This window comes from Pocillopora verrucosa, chromosome 3 (assembly GCF_036669915.1).
Source record: "Pocillopora verrucosa isolate sample1 chromosome 3, ASM3666991v2, whole genome shotgun sequence".
NCBI classification, from domain to species: Eukaryota; Metazoa; Cnidaria; class Anthozoa; order Scleractinia; family Pocilloporidae; genus Pocillopora; species Pocillopora verrucosa.
The window spans coordinates 12,616,849-12,636,455 of record NC_089314.1 but is presented as its reverse complement, the minus strand read 5'-3'; the positions used below and the strand labels follow the sequence as shown (position 1 = coordinate 12,636,455).

Genomic DNA, 19,607 nt, shown 5'->3' with positions numbered 1-19,607 from the left:
TGATAAAAGCGGCCGAGCGAAAAAAGCAGATGGTTTGGGTCGAGTTCATTTTCCTGACTGAACGCGTGAACATGCTGGTATAGCTCAATTAGATTCGCCATTCCCTGAGTACATCTTTTGTAAGTCTGACTGGTTAATGAAGCCGATTAATTTCTTTATCATACGTTTTTTCTTTTAATACTGTTGTATGTAAGTTGAAAGTTAATGATGATTGTTAACTACAAAAAAAAAACGTTTTATTGCGTGACCATGTACAAATTGAATAGCTTCTCAATCATTTTGGAATAACAGACCAATAAAAACCTCCTACTTAGTTATTGAGTCGCACTGTGTGAAAACAAAAGCAAAAGAATGAGTTAGGGGGCAGCACGTTTGTTTCCATCTTTCATTTGTGGCGTCTCCCAAAGAGTTTCCTTCACAAACTAAGCCAGCTGTTTAGAACATGTGTCTTTAGTTCTTATTCTTAACCCTTTTTTCCAAGCAACAATAGCTACGTCAAGATTTGAACTGAAGTGTTGTCGTTTTTAATCATAAAACTGAACTACCTTCTTTTAACGTTTCTTAATTTTTTTGCACGGTTCAAATCTTGTTTTGCCCAAATGCGTGTGCAACAACTACCAACGACGGTGCATGCAAATAGATTCCATGTTGCTGTGGGTCTCTTCGTTAATGGATCACAGACCGGACGTCAAAATGTGGTTAAAAAAAAAAGTGGCATACGAGGCGCATCTGAGTGTCTGATGCTCTTATCACATTTTGACGTCCGGACTGTGATCTATTACTGAACAGACATACGGCAACATGGAACCTATTGGCATGCACCGTCGTTGGTGTACGCAGTTTTCATCTAAGCGCCTGTCCTCCAACACATCATCAGTGGGAACCAATAAAAGTGCATCTAAAATATTGCATATGCATATTTTTGGCGGCAGTGCTCAAACAGTCCCGAAAGTACCAACAATACTGTGCAATCGTAACTGACTTAGATGTAGCGAATGACCCTCGGTACCTTCATGGATGTGTCGAACTGTGATACGCATCATCATCAAGCACCCGTGCGCAAGTACGTTTTACAATGCATTTCGAATGTCAAGTTACAAAAGAAGGCATTTCTGTTTCCTGTAAGCCAAGTGAGAGACAAGCGAAGGTTTGTTAAGGACAGGGTACAAAACCACAACGACGCAACAGAGTAGAAGTGGAGAAATGATCCTCGCAGGTGAGCTGAAATTCAGGGAATTGCGAGGGAAACATGACGAATTGCCGGGGGCGCGGTGAGGGAGGGGGAGGGGGGGTATGGGGGATAATCTGAAATATACTTTCGATGGATAATGGAAATCATCCATGACCCTCTGACATCAGAAAATTGTGAGCCCCTGGGTGAGATTTCAATCGACTTCTTCCCCCTTCGCAAGTTCTAAACCATTGATTGAAAAGGAATCGGTTTCTGATCGTTTAATAAAATTCGTTGCCGTTATTCAAATGTAAGGATGTCCTTTGTGAAGGTCGAAATTTGAGTACGCCAACAAAATAGTCTCTGGTCAGTTGCAGGTAAAAACTTATCCAATAAATCGTAATACTGTTTTGAAACATCATAAAAAATTCTGAGATAAATACAGATTTAGCTGAGGATTGGAGACTAAAAGCTTAAAAACGAAACTTGGTTAAAGGTGCAAATAAAATCGTCAAAAGGTCATTCAAATATATATTCACAGTTCAAAAAGTATATCTCTTTAGGAATTGCGCATTGGATTTCTTTCCACGCTTCTCATTGTCAAATCGAAATCCTCTGCGGGACGTAAAATTGAAGTCTCTCGCTTGCTCAAATGAAGTATTTCTAGAGTCAAACTCTCCGTCGTGGAAAGACCTGTGCTTGAAATCTCTCTTGTGACGCGGATTTTGGAATCTTCTGTCGTTTTTTTGATGTGAGTTACTTCGGGCATTTATCAGTCGATTGTCGAAGTTGTCGTCAAGACTTTCCTCGCCTCGCCAATGCTGTTTTCCTTGCTGCAAAGAAGGAATTAAATAAATTCAATATAGTATCCAATTTGCTGCAAAAAGAGGGGTTCAGTTGCGATCAGACATAACAAACCCAGCACGTATGAGTGGAGTTTCTGTCGAAGGGTCAGAGGTGTGAGTCCTCGTATGAGACTCCACTTTACTTTAGCTCACAATCGTAACAAGTGTTTGAAAAATTTCCTAGAAAATTGGTGCGTATGCATCAGATAACCAGCGAGCTTGCACACGGAAATGAAAGAAGGTTTGATTCTACTTACTTTCTCTACATCCCTTGCACCCGCCCACAAAGAAAAATCACTTTAAAAGTCATGTCCCAACTTAATCCGAGTATTTTAACTGAGATGCACGATCGGCTGAATTCAAAAGGCAACAAGTTTAAATTTTTGCCGTTTGCTGTTTCCGTACTCCAATTCACTTTTTTGAGGTTTCTATTTTCAATCGAGACATAGATTTCTGACTAGAACCGCCAAAGGGTTCATGGATGGAAAAGACGTCTCACCTTTTTCTTTTTCCTTCTATTTACTTGATACGGTTCCTCTGCCAGGCCATCCTCCGAGAGATCGAGTTCTACAATCTCAACAAAACGCTGAAAAAATAAAATTAAGTTAGCAAAACGTAAGTGACATTTACAAAGAAAGAAGCAAAAACAAAAAGAGAAAAAGGCAAATAGGAATTTATTTCACAAGTACTCGTCGAAGACGAAGTAAATATATAGAGGGTATTACATGACCACACGGAGATACGAAATTACTCTTCTCGTGTTGAAATATTTTTTAGCACCCGAAGAGAAATTTCGTACCTCCAAGCCGCTATGTAACATTCTAGTTATTATACAAACACCAACGAAACACTAAATCATTTCACTTTAACATTCTTTAAAAGGAGAACAACGTGTCATGAAAGTAGCCATAGAAACAGTGATCCTTTTATGTGTGAAGATAACATGTTTCCGCGCAAAAGCTCACTTGGTATTTCACAGATGTTTATATAATAATGTTGAATAATCCTCGAGACGAAGTCGAGAGGACTATTCAACAACATTCACTGAGCCTGAGGCGAAAAATTCCTTTGGTATATTTGCTCAGGTGCTTTCGAATTCTGTTAAAAATTCGTTTGTTGTTGAAACCAATAAATTATAATCTTTTTGATTACTCGTGTCGAGATAAGCAGCCATTCTCCACAGGAATTCATTGGGTAAATTTAATTCAATTAGCAAAAACTTCAAATCTTTCTTTTGAGAAGTGTTATACCGAGCTAAATAGGATCTATCGTTCTCTACGGAAATGAATTTTTTATTATCACGTTTATCACTTGCTCGGTAACATTAACAAAACGCAAGGCAGCCATTCTAAAATTTAGCACTTCTGCTATAATCTTCGCGCGTGAGGTGATTATAAACAATTATTGGATGAGGTTTTTGTGATATCCAGAATTATCAAGGTCAAGGTGGGGTTCGGCTGATAGCCCTAACCAAGACCTTAAATATTCTAGAAATCACAACAACCGAATCTAGCAATTGTTTTATAACACAATGAAGGAGAAAAAAAATGATCACTACATTAAGTAGAACTGATAATATATTTCTATACAAAAAAGTACACAAATCAGCAAGCAACACATAGCGCACGATCTTGACATGATTACTCTTAGAAATCACGCACCGCGGTCATACATGAAATGAATACCCGTGACCTTGAGCGTCCTTGACATGATTATTGTTTAATCTGCTACTAGGAGACGTCCGAGGCACTGATTAAAAAAAATTCATTGTATGCTTTCGGCCAATCAGAAAAGAGATAGTGAGTTGAATGTTTAATAAATGCGAGATATGACGCAATCTTCGACCAATCAGAGCACGTGCATCTCTTTAATCACCGGAACAGTTATACTAATAGCAAACAAAACTATCCTCCGACTATATTACCTCGTTCCTTCCATTCGTTTCATTATCCTTCTGCCTTTTCCTTTTCCTTTTACGATCTGAATAAGGTGAATTATCGAAGTTCCTGCTTTGGTAGTCGTCAGTGTAAAGAGACACTATACAGGAGGCGAGAAAAAGATATTCTATTATCAGTTGAACAAGATGATAACAAATAGTCAGCAACTGTGAAAAGAAAACAAAAAAAAATCTGTATCAATGAACCAGTTTGTATACAGTTAAACCTAACTTATGAACAAGGCAGCTAAGCAACACGACCCCATTTTGCATTTGTACGCGCGTCGCGCGCGTTTCAGTGTCGAAGCGAACCTGAACAAAGGTTGGAACAAACCTTCATCTATGAACCCCTCTCACCCAAGAGTAGACTTCATCTCCAAGATAGCTAAGTCAAACAAGAATATTATCGGGAGAAGTCAAGTCACTAGGCAACATGAAGAAAAAAACCGCGGGCTCAGTTAAACTCAACATCGCTGCCAACTAGTACTTATCCTCCTCACTATGTTATAGAACGACACTCACCTTTTCTAGCATCATGATCTACGCCTCCGCCAAGCTTCCTTACTTTGCCCGGGGTAGGTTGAAACACTCCTTTACCAATGTCGAAATTTTGATCACAGAACTCTTCGGACAGGGATTGATGATACGTGATTTCTTGTGATTTACGCTTGTGTTTGTTTCTGTCGTAATCCTTTTCCATGAGCGACGAAGACGCGTGACAGCCGTCGTAGCAGACAACAAAAGGCAATGGCAGTTCTCGTCTTCTAGTCGCATTTTTTTCCTGACATTCCTAGACGATGTCACAAAAGAGAAAAGGGATAGAAGGTGGAACAAATCTGCGGAATGTATTACGTCACAATCAGGCAGGTGTGTGGGTCTGTGGCGGGATTTTTGGCGTCCCACTCAGGGGATGCTTTCCTACCTAATGAAATAATTCGTATTAAATTAACTTAAATCCTACGCGCATTTTGAATGGTTCTTGCTTATGAACGATTAGAGGAAAGGTGCATAGATGACGTCACCAATGATAAATTCTGCTTTTTAATCAATAAATCAAATAGATTCCATATTGCCGTGGGTCTCTTCAGGAATAGATCACAGATGACGTCAAATGTGGTAAGAATATCAGTGACACCCGGCTGCACCCCGTGTGCCACTATTTTGTTCTTGTTTGCAAATAAAATAAGAGGCATGGTTAGTTTTAAGCCCGGTAAAGACATAAAGAAAGATGTTTTTCGTCTTGTCACGAGCGTGGGACAAAGAAAAAATTCTGACTCCCCACAAAGAATCGAACCTCAGACCTTCGGATTCCGGGCTCTGATGCTCTATCACTGAGCCACAGAGACTCTACAGTCAGTGAGGTCTATTACGAAGTTCATATGACACGCGTCCTGCATACTGCTAGGATCAGCAGTTCGATTCCTCATGAGGACTCAGAATTTTTTCTTTGTTCCACGCTCGTTACTGGACGAAAAAAATCTTTCTCTATTTCTTTACAGGGCTCAAAACTTAACATCTCTCTTATTATATTTACAAATATTACGCTATCGACATTGCTGATCCTGGCAGTATGCAATATGCGTGTCATATGAACTTTGTAATAGACCTCACTCACCGTAGAGTCTGTGGCTCAGTAGTAGAGCATCGGATCGCGGAATCCGAAGGTCTGAGGTTCGATTCCTCGTAGGGACTCTGAATTTTTTCTTTGTCCCACGCTCGTGACAAGACGAAAAACATCTCTCTCTATTTTGTTCTTACCACATTTTAACGTCATCTGTGAGGTCAAATTAACAAATATATTCCATGTTGCTCGGCAACATGGAATATATTTGTTAATTTGACTTCTAAATGAAAAGTGATAGTGAGATGATCTCAGGCGAGAAAGAAAATGCACGGTTGGAACCCACGCACTTAGTTTATGGTCAGTTGCTTCCATCAATTTAGTTACACAGTCAGATGTTGGGAACGATGAAAATTTTGGGATTTTTTTTCTTTCTCGTTACAGTAATTTCCTTAGTTTTAGGGCTCGATTAGCAAGCCTTTTACAACTATAAGATACTCACATGTCCATAGTGACCCTGCTGGCCACAGTTATAACAAGATACAGACTTCGGAGGAGATAAAGGTCTTTCAGGACGAGTTATTGGACCCACTTGTATCTGGGATCGAAGAATATCACGCAGTCAAAGTTAATAGCACAAAATTATATTACAAATTGTTGGAAAGGCGTTGCAACTCAACTGACTACCCATGACTGTGACAACCACAAAGTAGGCGGCAATCACCCCTTTTTCTCTTCACTCTGTGAAAAAGATAACTGCAAAGAAAACAATTTGTTTCTAAAGAAACTGTTCGACTTCGTCGGTAGCGGGTGCGCAAATTACTGGATCAATCACCAATGCGGAGATGATAAGGCTAACTATAACTTGATAAAAGGGCCTTCGTCAACAAAGCACATGGGAGAGGAGGGTTACTGTCGAGAAGTCTAGCTTTTAAATCGTTTCCTGATAGAGCAAGTGACTCGGATAATTCTCTATTGAGTAGGAGGGCCCGTAGAGAAAACATTTGGTCGAAGTTACGGTCGACGATCAAATTCAGTCATCAAGCATTTCATTACATGACTGTCGAGCCTTTGTTTCTCCCCTTCTCCAGCGCGCAGCTCGCGGGGCAGTATGGCTCTTTACTGCCCTGCTCACGTCATCTCATATGGAAAGCCTAACACGAGGATACTCGGTTAGGAGTTTTATAAGAAAAAATTTTTTTTTCATTGAAGAAACTTTGTTACTTACTGTAAGATGGTACTGCCTCCAACGGTCAGGGCAATCCTGTTAACAACAAACACATGAATACAAAATATATAAAAATTAAGTCTTTCTTTCGTTTGAGGGACATGTTGTATTAAGAAATTTGATCAAGATCAAAGCTGTCATCAGCGAAACCTTAAAAGCTCAGTGAAAATTTGGCCATAAAGAAAATATTATCGCTCTGACGAAGGGCTAACGCACGAAATGTCAACCATGAACTCTTTACGGTGGCCAATTTAGATTAAACTCAGTTGATAATGCTTAATTACCCTGTTATACTCTCCCACCGACGCAGTACCATAGTTTCTTTAGAAACTTACCCCCTTCAAATATTATCCTTGATTTATTTGTAACATAATTAGAATATGATCTAAGGCATCTAATTCAATTTGTTCAAACCACCAAACACTTGTAGATAGATAGAAATAAAATCACAGCTCTAGATCTGAACTGGAAAAAAACACTTGACGAACGAATTTGAAGAATTTTAAAATAAGACCAGGCAAAAATTGGATACACGGGAAGATACTTGGTACTGTGCTCCCCCAAGCATAAAACATAGAGTACTTTTCGGTTGAGTGCGTAAAACCAAACCATTGTAACAACAACGGTCAAACAGAAGAAAGGGAAATACGTCTAACAGCCAATGAGAACTCAAAGTAAAAATAACCAGACTCCGTAAAGCGCGGGAAAACGCGGGCGACCAAGTTATGAATGATTTTAATTTCGAATCTGATTGGCTGAAAGAGAATGACGCGAGTTTTCTGGACTAATCAGAGAGCAGAGTAAAGCAAAACCAATGCAGTCTCTGTTTATTTTCAAAACTCAATATAAAATTTCTAAATTAAGCGAACTGGTTTATAAAAACTTACAACTGCAAAATGACCGAGCACATGACATCTGTTACAGCGATCAAATGGCCGTCGTCTGGGCATCCTACAATCCTAAATGACAAATACAGTGTAACTTGTAATGTTAGACACGACTTTTTTTCGGATTTACCAACTTTTTTCATGTAAACAGAAAACACCTTTTTTCACCTTTTCGCTTTGATTTCTGAAAACTAGATTAAGATTTATCTCTCGTAATTTCTAGGACTCAAATTTCCATCAGCAGAGATAGTACACGTACCTTTGACTTGTGACCGGGTTCACGGCAGTTGAAGCAGAGTTCATTCGGACAGAATCTCTTCACGTGTCCAGAAACTCCGCATAAGAAGCATACGCTGGTTTTCTATTCAATCACACAAGGAGCGTTAAGAATAAGTATAGGGTTAAGTTCGGTGAGAGTTTTCGCTCAGTGACCCACTACAACTAAGCTCATCTTGGTTTTTGTTCCTCTATGCAACTAGGAGTATTGCTACTCACCTTGGATGAGATACTGGTCCATCACAGGTTACCCCCACCCCCACCCCCCATTGCAAAAGCTGACAAGATTTCAATCACATGAAAAGATTAGCACCCATGATTTTACATGGTACCATTTGCCAGCACTAAAATAATGTGATGAAAGAAGCAGCAATTACCAAATAGTCATGGAAATACAAATGGTCCATATCTTTCACTCTGTTCAAACAAAAAAATCAATTGTATCTGAAAGACAAATATCAGCTAAAGATGTGTACCTTGGGTTCTGGACAAAATTGAGACAAGTGACCCTTTTCATTGCAATTGAAACACCTCATATGTGGTAGTTCCTTCCCGGGCGTGTAATATCTTGAACGTTTCTTGCCTCCTCTGGGGTCCTGGAGAAAACAGAGATTATTTTATGTAAAGTGCACGTGAACAATTTTCATTCACGAGTTGCGATGCATCGAAAAAACGAACGAATGAGTGCAGCGAACGAGACAGTTCTTCGATGCATCCCAACCAGTGAATAAAAATCGTTTGTGTGCACTTTCCATGGAATAACGTTCTTATTTCATACATATTAAGACTTTTTCACATTTCAATTCTAAGATTGGAAGCGAACGACTGTAAAAATGCATCGTTCGACCAGTCAGAGACAAGAATGATAGTACTTCACAGCGTGTATCTCAGTATGTATGAAATAAAATATAATCCTTAAAAGCAAACATCCCTTAACCCTTTACAATCTAACATCAGCAAGCATATTCTCCATACTGCTCCATACACATTTCCTAAGGTGCTGACAAGGAGAATTTGTTTAACAATCGAGAGCTTTTTTATTTGTTGAACATTACCTACATTCTCCTGACCTTAATGTGTAATTCAAGGCCGATTATTGTAAGACAAAATACCATGGGTTCAACTAACAAATGTTATCCTTTCACTCCCAAGATCTTAATAGTAATTCTCCTTACTGTCTGCTATACAAGGCTTGTGATGCTAGTTTGGAGAATTTGTCATTGGATTAACTAATAATCCCCTAATTGATATCTTTCTTTATTCTCATAGCTTGTCTGCTTGATATTGTATTGGTATTGTAAGGAGAAATTCTGTCTTGGTTGGTGATTGGAGTTACAGGGTTAAACATTAAATGCAAGATAAGATCAAAATAGTGCAACATACCTCAAGGTCCCTTTCAATCAAGTCCCAGTTTTCTGTGGAAAAATGGGAAATATACAGTTCAAAAGACTGGCAGCCAATAATAATGAATTAATAGATGTATAATTATAAGTAATGGTAATAGGACTGAATGGAGTCCAATTCCATCCATAATCATACAAATGATAATAGAATTGGACAACCGTGCAGCAGGAGTCTGATTTGTTTATCACAAGTATGATTACAGTCCGAATTGGACAACACAAAGTCTTATTAGCAATTAAGCATAAAGATTACAATTTCCAATAAACAAAATCACTACTGTCTTCTAAAATATTGTCATTGTTCAAGGGAAAAAAATTCTTCATTTTGAAGAGAGCCCCAATTTAGGAGTCTGTTCACTGTTTCTATGGTGATCGGAGCCAAGGCTGTGATAAGTTGATTTGTATTACAACTTTTAATGTGATTGGTTGATTTATACTACAACTTTTGATGTGATTAGCCTTTTTGACCTGTTAAATAACAAACTGTCTGATAAAAAACTGTCCGATAACAACTTGGCAAGTGAATAAGTGAAAAACAGGAGTTTTTTTAACCTATCAAAAATTGAGGAAATTGTAATTTTCATGACTAGCATAGATAACATGAGTGACAAGGGGTCTCTTGGCATAACACTGATGAATGGGGACGAGTGCTTTTGCATACCCCCTGGAAAGGGATTTTTGTCCACTGTTTTTCAAAAAAAGGGCTTAGGGCAATAAGTAGTCTCCTTCATAGCTGTTTTTGAGCTTGTTGTGCAAAGAGACTGGGCTGTAGGAGGGCATGCGATAACTTTGTTAGTTATTTCTTAGGGTTAAGTACCTGTTATCTCCCCTTGCTCTCCTTTCTTCTTTTCAAGTGTTGAGTTCTACAACAGAAATAAAACATATCAACACTGTTTTGTACATGTACAATATGTGCCATCTACAAACATATGTACATAGCACATACTTTAATACTGCAGGGATAATGACAAGATTACATGCAGCTGAAAGAGGAGTATATAACTTTGTGATCAAGATGACAGGGTAATTTAGTATTATCAACTGAGTTGACAAAATAAATTGGCCACTGTAAAGAATTTCAAAGCTGACATATCAAGCGTTAGCCCTTCAACAGTGCAAATGACAAATGGCTAACACTCAAATTGTCAGCTTTGAAACTCTTTACTGTGGCCGATGTACATTATCAACTCAGTTAATAATACTTAATTACCCTGTTTGACTCTTCCACCGACACAGAACAACTGTTTCTTTGCAATCTCCCCTCTGATTTATTTATTGGTCATATGACTGTCACAGTAGAATCAACAGTGGATATAATACCTTGTTTAGTTTGTCTTCTGAAGTTGGAACATTTTCATCAGGAAAGAGATTGACAATTTCTATAAACCAAAGGATATAAATATGTGTAAAGTAACAAAACTTCATACAGCATTGGTCAAGACAAGAACTACCTTCAGAAAATCTATGCATAAATCAGTAACCTGTGACAGAACAAGAATCAAAGAAAAAAGGAAAAAGGGCAATGGGTTCCTGCCAAGAGAATATTATGAAATGAATTATATCTGTAGGACATGCGATACTGAAAGTCTGAAAATCTTTAACTTTTGTAATTAAAAAAAAAACAGTTCTTAGGATGCATTTCACAACTCCTAATGCATTGACCAAAAAAAAATTAAGAAATATTTAATTCAAACAAATTAGAAAAAACATAGTAAATGCACATAAACACAGAGTTTAAGAACCCCAACAGGCAGGAGGCAGACTAGTTGGTTATATACAATGAGAGCAAAGGAGTTGAACCCAAGGCAACTGAAAACAAATCCACTGAATAGCAGAGTGGAGGGCTTGAACCTTAGACCATCAGATTACAAGACAGACCAGCTCCCTAACCACTCAATCACACTGCCTCCTTCTGACAGGGTAAGTTAATATTATCTACTGAGTTGATAATGTAAATTGGCCACCGTAAAGAGTTTTAAAGCTGACATTTCAAGTGTTAGCCCTTCCTCCATTTTCTCTGATGAAGAGCTAATGCTTGAAACATTAGGTTTTAAACTCTTTACTATGGCCAATTTACGTTATCAATTCAGTTCATAGTACTAAATTACCCTGTTATACTCAGTCCCACCAATGCAGCACCACAGTTTCCTCAGAAACCTTCCCCACTTTATTCATTTGCCTCCCTCTGAGTCCCATATCTCACTCCCTATTTTAAGGAACTCTATCATTACTACTACTCTTGAAACCACATTTAGTTAAGTTACCTCAAGTTCTGGATGGAACAAAAAGGAACATTGTTTGAAAACTGTGCTTACAGTTGAAAAATACTAATTTCACAATCCAAAAACTAAAACACTTGACTGACCTCCTTAAAAATTACATCCTAACTGTTATCTTATGTTAATGACTTCTATACACTGTTTGAAACAAAAGTGTTTGAAAGCCCTAATTAATACTGCAACAATAGTACCTGCATAACTTGCTGCACAAGTGGAGACAACCCATCCCATATAAATCTGAGACCCAGTTACTAATAGGTAATAACATGATTTTGGGGGCAATTATTTGTTAATAAGCATGGGTAAATTTTTGAAAGACAACAACATTGCACAAGCCTGTAGAACGAGTGCAATTTGTAGTCTGAAAAATTTAAATGTGCTTTTTACACAAAAGTGCATGAGAAATGATTTTATGTTATTAATAATTTACATAAAAATAGCATCACAGAAAATGAAGACATACAATTTGACAACATGCATGCTATTTGTAATTTGCACTCATGTCACAACTTTGCTTTTGTGTTGATGAAAATGCACTGGTTCTCAGCCAACCAGAGACACATAATTTTTTCATGTGTATTATTATCATGGTAAGGTGAATCAAGATAATGAAAGGCTCCTCTCTTTTTTTTTTTCCTACATACCTGGATAGTTAAATGAAGATTTTAGATTCAAATTCTCCCCTGTATTATTACTGTCCACCAAATCTCCACCTTCATTCTCATCATCATCATCATCACTGCCCTCATCCATGTTGTCATCATCATCACTGTCCTCTTCATTGTCACTGGAAATTTCAATCACAGAGTTGTCTGACTGATCCTTGTCTTTTTCAGTAACTGATTCTGAAACTACCCCATCTGTCCTCTTTGATGTTCTCTTATCTGAAACATCCAACAGCAAACTTTAATAAAGTTTCAATGACATAGACAATTGAAGATAAAATCCATTGTATCGTAATAGTTCAGTACAGTCTGACTGCAAACAATCTGGAAGTTTCCATCCACTGAGGTATATAACAGCTTAAGATCAACTGATACATTGCAAAAAATAAACAGTTACCCACAGTTAGGGTACATCAGTGACACATTTGCCCGAACCTTGTATGCCACTTTTTAGTTCATGCCATATTTTGGCATCATCTGTGATCTATTACCAAACAGATGCAAGGCAACATGAAATCTATTAGTAGATTAGAATCTACTAACCCTTTACACCCTAACATCAGGATGCGTATTCTCCATACTGTTTTCTGTACATTTCCTAAGGGGCTAACAAGGAGAATTTATTCAACAATCAAGAGCTTCTCTAGTTGGAAACCATTTCCTTTATTCTTGTGACCTTAATGTTTGATTCAGGAATGATATGCTAAGGAGAAATTAGATGCCGGTCACTCTTTAAGGGTTAAAGGGCTACTGGAATCTACTGTCCCTATTATAGGATGGTAGCTTGTGATGTTGTGATCTGGCCTTGATTCTGAAATTGTGGGCATCTACAAAATTTCCTTCAAAAATTGTGAAGTGCTCAATGTAGTCTAGTCAAAATCTCCCACAAAGAGTTGTAAAGTGCAATTAGCCAATGGATATGTCACTATAGAAATCCTTTATTATCATTATTATTTATTAAACAGATATCAATTTGAGAAGTTCATACCTGGAGTGGACTTCTCTGATACCAATAGAGAAGAAGCGTAATGCACATGGCTATAGATTGTCTCTTCTATTTCACTGTCTGCATCATCTTCACTTCTACAAAAGTGTAACAAAGCATTATGTCAAATTCATTTACATTCAATTAGACTGAATTTTGCTAAAATATCAGACTCATTAAAATTCAATATTTTCTTTCACAAGTAGTCTTAATTCTTTCATTTGCAGATCCTATAAATAATTCTCCTTACTGTCTGTCATACAATTCTTATATGATCTTTGTTTGGAGAATTTGGTATTGGATCAACTAATAATCCTCTAATTGATATCTTTCTGCTTGATATTGTATGGATGTTGTGAGAAGGAGAAATTATGTCTTAGTCACTCATGGAAGTTGAAGGGTTATAAGCAACACTAACCCAGAGGAAGATTGCTCCCCATACAGCTGATCCTCATATGCTTTGTAAGCATCACTGTCAAACTCATCATCACTGCTCATACCTTAAAGAAAAATTTGTTATAGCAACTCTAATGAAATGTTAATTCATCAAGAATAAGGATATGTCCAAGGGGGGAAGAGGGAGTTTCTCACATGTAAACAGTCTTACTGGGGTGCATGTAAGTTCCATACCTTTTTTTAAAAAAAAAAAAATTTCAATAGTGCTGATATTTCTTTTGCTATATTTATCATCATAACTCATTGTAACTCACAATAAAGTTTTGGTCTATGCCTAACTCAGTGTTAAACTACCCGCACATTCTAGCCTTGCTGACTTATGCCATAAGGCTCTAGCTTCAGCAATCTAACAACACTGTCTTTTTTTTTTAATACTCTGAAAAATTTTATTATTTGCTAAGATCTCATGATCCAGTTTTAAATGTGAATGACTGTATTTATGGCTTTGTAATGTTGAATAAGGTTGTCACTGAGTGATTAAATTAATTCATTAATTATTGGGTGAATCACTGCCAAGTTATCAATGTTTCAATATTTAAATATGCATTATGCAACAGTTTTGGATTGAACAAGGAAATTAAATGCATACATCACCCCTTCTAGTCTACTGGGAGTCTTATCATACCGACGTTGAGCATTTGTTTATAGTTTGATGATAAATGCACTCTTACACGCTTTCATTTGTGGAAAGACGATCTTCAATAACTGGCGTGAAATCTCACAGGTTTCAGTTGAGATCATGGACATATTTCACGTGACAGAAACTATTTTGTAAATATTTAGATAGGATGGAGTGATAATGGAATGACTGTTCGATTGGTATTGTGTAAACACCCAACAAACTGTAATCACTTTTTGTAACATAACGAAGAAAGAGCAAGAAACATTAGCTTATAAAAAACAAACTATCCGTATAGTGCAATAATATGGAAACGAATTGTGTATCTTGACCGGAAAGTTAAATTTAATAGCTCCACAAAAAGCACTATTTCGGACGTGAGGTCTGATTTACCCCATTTCCCACTTCCGGAATAATTTCTAATTCTTTAGGAGAGTTAGAAAATAACTGATCATCAAAATAGAAGAGACACAGTTTGGATTTCACTTACCTTCCCCAGTTGTAAGCTAAAATAGCAAATATAAAATCATCTATATCCTAAACGAGAGTCTACTCTAATTTCTGTCGGTGTTATGTCGCAACGTGCACCTCAAAATGTCTCAGGCGTTGCACACTAAGAGTGAGTACGCCATGTATTTTCTCATGGATTGTTCCGTTGTATCAATCTTTGAAAAAGGTAATTCTTACTTGAAGGAAAACCTCTTAATATTTTCTTCCTTAAAAATATTATAAGTTTTTTGCTAGTCTATTGTTTTTGGAACACTGAAAATTTCAAATGAAACAAAACGATTTTTGTAGTTATTGTTATATGAACAAACAAGTACTAAAGGGAACTCTCTTGAGCCCGCACAACACACAACATGGCGGGTGATCGAAAAAGCGAGCAAGAACGTTTCGAAGAAGAAATAGATTTAGAGGTTACCTTCAATGAGTTCGACGATGAATTTTCAGAGTACAGTGAGAGAAAATTAGACGAAACTGAGGAAAACGGCCGAAAAGACTCAAAACAAGGGGAATATCCAAACAACATATTTTTTAACGACGCTTGTAATCTTCAAAATGAAACTGTCAAAACACATAGCGTTACAAATGGAAACCACGCCGAAGATGTGCTAAATATGGGAAGGTCAGAAGAAGGCGAAGTTTTTAGTTCGAGTGAAGACGAAGGTGGAGAGAAAATGGATTTTGATGAGGAAGTAAACAATGACCTGAAAGCAGTCTCTACGGCGAATTTCACGTCTGGTGGAAGTAACATCCAAGGAACACTTGAAACAACCACTTTTAAGTTTTTACCTCCTGATTCAGGTGAAGGAGAGGGAAGTAAAATAGAAACTGCATCGCAAGAGTTAATAAAAGATACGGTTAGGAGTGTTGATGTAACAGAGAGAGAAATACTTTCAATGGAATCTGATAATTCAGTGGATGATCAGAGTTGGAAGAGACATAAACGGGCCAGATTGGAACTGGAAAGCCAAGAGAATTCTGTGGAGAGGAAAAGAGAGGGAAAAGGTGAATAATAGAGAGTGGTGAGCATACTTACCTATCCCTACCAACATGGTTAAACATTACCTGCTGCAAACAAAGCTGAAGGAAACTCGAAAACGTTCAAAGAAACTGCACAGTCAAATAGTGAACCCTTTACACCCTAACACCTATATCCACATTCTCCATACCCCTCTCTATGCATTTCCTTGGTACTGACAAGGAGAATTTGTGTAACAATCAAAGTATCTTAGGTTGGCAGTCATTTTCGTTATTCTTGTGATCTTCATGAATGATTCAGCAGTATTAGAAACTGGTCATTGTTGCAATTTAAAGGGTTAAAACAGCATACCTGTAGGTATGTATTGGTCAAATGCAAAAATAGCTCTCTTCTTTCCCCCCCCCCCCCCAAAAAAAAAAAAAAAAAAAGAAAAAGAAAAAAATTCTCTCAGTTATCTGTTACATTTATATTAATCCTTCTTGCCCATTCAAAAGTCTCCTGGATATTAAGTAAAAATTTAATCTCTTGGTCTCTCCAATAGTTAGCTAATTATCCTGGTTTGAAAACAGAAGAAATCACGAAAATTTTATATCCATGGAATTTCTTTATTAACCCTTTGACACTTAAAACGTGACTAGCATCTAATTTCTCCTTACAATATCGCCTCTCAATCACACATTAAGGTTAAGAGAATCAAGTAAATGATTGCAAATTAAAGAAGCTCTTGATTGTTAAACCAAATTCTCCTTGTTAGCACTTTAGGAAATGTATTGAATGCAGTTTGGAGAATATGCAGACTGATTCTAGGGTGTTAAAGGTGAACTAACAGATGGTTGTATTTGCAACATTTGTTTTATTTTGCATTATGTATGTCCAATTTTCTGGCCCTGTAATTGTGAGGAGAGACTTGAATGGAGAGTATGTTATTAGTATCTCTGTTCTGAGCTGGCCAGATCTGTTTTTTTAAACCATTGAACACTTTACAACTTAGGATCAATGAATATATTCTCCATACTTTTTTTTATACATTTCCTATGGTATTGACAAGGAGAATTTGTTTAACAATCAAGAGCTTCTTTGGTTAGTGATAATTTCCTTGATTGTCATGGCCTTAATGTGTGATTCAGAGATGATATTGTAAGGAGAAATTAGATGCAAGGCACTCTTAGGGGTTCTTGCTGATCTGTTAGCTGACAGGTGATCAAGGAATAGTGGAGGAGAGCTGTGCTTCACAATCACCAATATTTTTTACAATACCATCATAGTGTGCTTGATTGATGGCATGTCTTTGTACATTTTGTAGATGGTGAACAAATGAAAAGAAGAGGAGGTAAAAAGAAACGGAAAAGACCTGTTGGTAACCATTATGATGGAGGACGACATCATAGAAGCGATACCCAGGAGGACCCAAAGTTAGGAAATCTGTTTAAGCCCTTAAAAGTTACTGCAGAAGATTCTGAAGAGGTTGTTGCTAAAGAAATAGCATGGAAACTAAATGAAGTAAGTACTGTAGTTGTAAATGATTCAGTTAGTGCTGTTAGTGTTTTAGACAGGTACAGAGAGGTTCAAAAGCAAGTCAATTTAGCATTAGCGAGGTGTTCCTTGATTAAATTATCCTTCTTAAAACAAAAGTTATTGTGTATCAGTCTAATGCTTTTTAGAACAAGCCTTGACTAAGTTCCAAAGGCCTATGTTACAACCAAGATTTTTGATTAGAGAGCAATTTTTTTCATGCAAACAAGAATATTATCTGTCTTTAGATCATGAACCTATGTATCTTTCTAGGCTTGGTTAGCTTAATTCTCACCATAGTACCTCTCCTTTAGTGCACTTCTTTTCAAGGACACCTTCATTCAAGCTACATGTAAACAGACTTGAGATATAACCAGGACTGACCATAGAAATAAAGTAACATATAATGGAGAAAAATATTAGGGCATGTGAAACCATTTAGGATAAGAAGTTGCAAGAAGTACACTCCATATGATACTTGCATTTAGTCCTAGACATTGATGAAAATCTTTAGTTCCTCTTGTAAAAAGTTCCTCAAAAACTTTGTACTCATTACATGAACCATTATTGAATTTAAACCTTTAGTGAGGGAAAACTTTTCTAGTTCCTGTGTGAAGTGTTCTCTAAATGAAAGTTTGAGAGGCCTGTTAGAGAGCCTTCCTGATCTTGCTGACAGGCTATTCTGTTATGTCATGATGAACTAGATGTACATCTGGCTCAGTGTATTTTTCTTTTGCATTTTTACGACAGACAAAAACGAATCTCATTCAGCGAGTTGTCAGTTGCATTGGTTGTGAAAAAGCACTCAAGCTGTTTAGAGACACAAAAGAGGTTCAACTGCATGGAGGGATGTGGACAAAGGACAATCAGCGAAGGTAAACTATTTGCTAGTCATATGTAAAAAATCAAAATCACTCTCAGTCTCCTTTAAAGCCATCAGTTTATTTTGAACCCAACTCTTGTGTGTTACTCAGGTTTTTTTCCTTCTATGTCACTGTCTGAAGACAGTCAATTAAATGTAATATTTCCTGTAATTCAATCAAAGTGCTATATTTTTTTTTCCTCAAAGGGAAATTGAAGGGAACTTTTCCCAGGAAGGGGCATAGTAGAGACACTTTCCTGTGAAGGGACAATGTAAGGACACTTTTTCATGAAGGGACACTTGTCCATGAAGGGACATTGTAGGGACACTTTTCCAGGAAGGGACATTACAGGGACTCTTTTTTAATTTTTTCTAAATTAGTGTCAGTTTTTGTTCTGTAGTTTGTTTTCAGTTGGAAGAAACAACAGTTTCATCATTACACATGTAGTTAATTATATCAGCCAACCCTTAAACTCCCATGAGCAACCAAGACAGAATTTCTCCTCACAATATCAATACAAAATCAAGCAGACAAGTGATGAGAATGAAGAAAAATATTGATTAGATGATTATTAGTTTTTCCTATACTTATCCTAACTAACATCATTAGAACAGACACTGAGGATGTGATCTTTGGAGTGATGGGGTTAAACCCAAGTCTTGTGTTGAAATCTGTTCTCAAAGGAATGTGGTAAAAAATCTGGTAACTCCGCAACTCTGACCTTTTACTTTGTTTTTCATAGGCGTACAAGTGGAGGGGTATTTTTGGCGATTCTTAAAGATAGATACGTCTCTAAAGAACAAAACAAGTGGATTTTCGCGGTTGAAAACGAGATCAATAAAAAGAAAGCAAAAGAACAACAGCAAAGACTGAAAGAAGTTCAAAGGAAAGATATAGAGGACTTGAGAATGAAATTAAAACAAAAAGATCAGGAGTAACTCTCGGTGTAAAGTCTTATCTGAGAGAAATGAGCGAGAAGCCGCCTAAATTTTTGAATATGTGTACAGCCACTTCAAATGATTTGACGTACTGTGAGGACATGTAAGATGATAGCAAAACGATTAAAAATGAGGTGAACTTATTGTTGGCAGGTATGAGTTCAAACTTCTGTGAGAATTTGCCTTTCCTTTGGCGTGACTGTGTGTTTGAAGAGCTTACCGTAGCCTCTGTCGAGATTACGGCAAAAAAATTTTCTTTTATTTCAACGATTGGGCCCACTTTCCTCTCCGAAAACGCTCTTCGAAGTGAAATTCGCAACTTCTACTTCTAGAAGACTACTAGCCATCCCTCCATCATACGAGTTAAAAAAAAAAGAAAAAAAGCGAAAGAAGGAAGAACGTGCGCCTTTCTCCCAGAGTTCCGCGCTGCGCGTCAACAACAATTTCTACCGCGCGACGGACTTCGCCAAAAAAGGGGGAACTGGTAGCAAAAACGTTTG

At 37.2% G+C, this 19,607-nt stretch overlaps 2 protein-coding genes across 4 annotated transcripts; one reads left to right on the top strand and one right to left on the bottom strand.

The window, feature by feature from the left end:
- Window positions 1–1,443: 1,443 nt before the first annotated feature.
- Window positions 1,444–15,050, bottom strand: LOC131786499 (zinc finger CCHC domain-containing protein 7). 2 transcript variants are annotated; one of them, XM_059103549.2, is made up of 16 exons: window positions 14,802–15,050; window positions 13,655–13,736; window positions 13,240–13,334; window positions 12,231–12,470; window positions 10,628–10,686; window positions 10,125–10,170; window positions 9,288–9,319; window positions 8,381–8,500; window positions 7,888–7,989; window positions 7,629–7,700; window positions 6,742–6,777; window positions 6,016–6,111; window positions 4,475–4,742; window positions 3,941–4,053; window positions 2,516–2,602; window positions 1,444–2,004 (listed from the first exon to the last, which is right to left on the bottom strand). In XM_059103549.2, the coding sequence occupies exons 2-16, from the start codon at window positions 13,732–13,734 to the stop codon at window positions 1,714–1,716; spliced, it is 1,737 nt and encodes a 578-aa protein (XP_058959532.2). In that variant the 5' UTR covers window positions 13,735–13,736; window positions 14,802–15,050; the 3' UTR covers window positions 1,444–1,713. The 2 variants fall into 2 exon arrangements, with proteins under 2 accessions (XP_058959532.2, XP_058959533.2); XM_059103550.2 differs by lacking the exons at window positions 13,240–13,334; window positions 13,655–13,736; window positions 14,802–15,050 and adding an exon at window positions 12,795–12,859.
- A 116-nt stretch (window positions 15,051–15,166) lies between these two features.
- Window positions 15,167–19,494, top strand: LOC131786500 (phosphorylated adapter RNA export protein-like). 2 transcript variants are annotated; one of them, XM_059103551.2, is made up of 4 exons: window positions 15,167–15,820; window positions 17,098–17,294; window positions 18,057–18,181; window positions 18,912–19,494. In XM_059103551.2, the coding sequence occupies exons 1-4, from the start codon at window positions 15,172–15,174 to the stop codon at window positions 19,105–19,107; spliced, it is 1,167 nt and encodes a 388-aa protein (XP_058959534.2). In that variant the 5' UTR covers window positions 15,167–15,171; the 3' UTR covers window positions 19,108–19,494. The 2 variants fall into 2 exon arrangements, with proteins under 2 accessions (XP_058959534.2, XP_058959535.2); XM_059103552.2 differs by lacking the exon at window positions 18,912–19,494 and adding an exon at window positions 18,376–18,877.
- The last annotated feature ends 113 nt before the right edge of the window (window positions 19,495–19,607 follow it).

Bases quoted from the DNA above. Each gene is read 5' to 3' on its own strand.
- LOC131786499 (XM_059103549.2), bottom strand. From the start codon at position 13,734: ATGAGCAGTGATGATGAGTTTGACAGTGATGCTTACAAAGCATATGAG. The intron at 13,335-13,654 runs GTTAGTGTTGCT...ACACTTTTGTAG, and splicing joins GGGGAGCAATCTTCCTCTGG to AAGTGAAGATGATGCAGACA. The intron at 8,501-9,287 runs GTATGTTGCACT...TGTTTTCTCCAG, and splicing joins TGATTGAAAGGGACCTTGAG to GACCCCAGAGGAGGCAAGAA.
- LOC131786500 (XM_059103551.2), top strand. From the start codon at position 15,172: ATGGCGGGTGATCGAAAAAGCGAGCAAGAACGTTTCGAAGAAGAAATA. The intron at 15,821-17,097 runs GTGAATAATAGA...TACATTTTGTAG, and splicing joins GAGGAAAAGAGAGGGAAAAG to ATGGTGAACAAATGAAAAGA. The intron at 17,295-18,056 runs GTAAGTACTGTA...TTTTTACGACAG, and splicing joins TAGCATGGAAACTAAATGAA to ACAAAAACGAATCTCATTCA.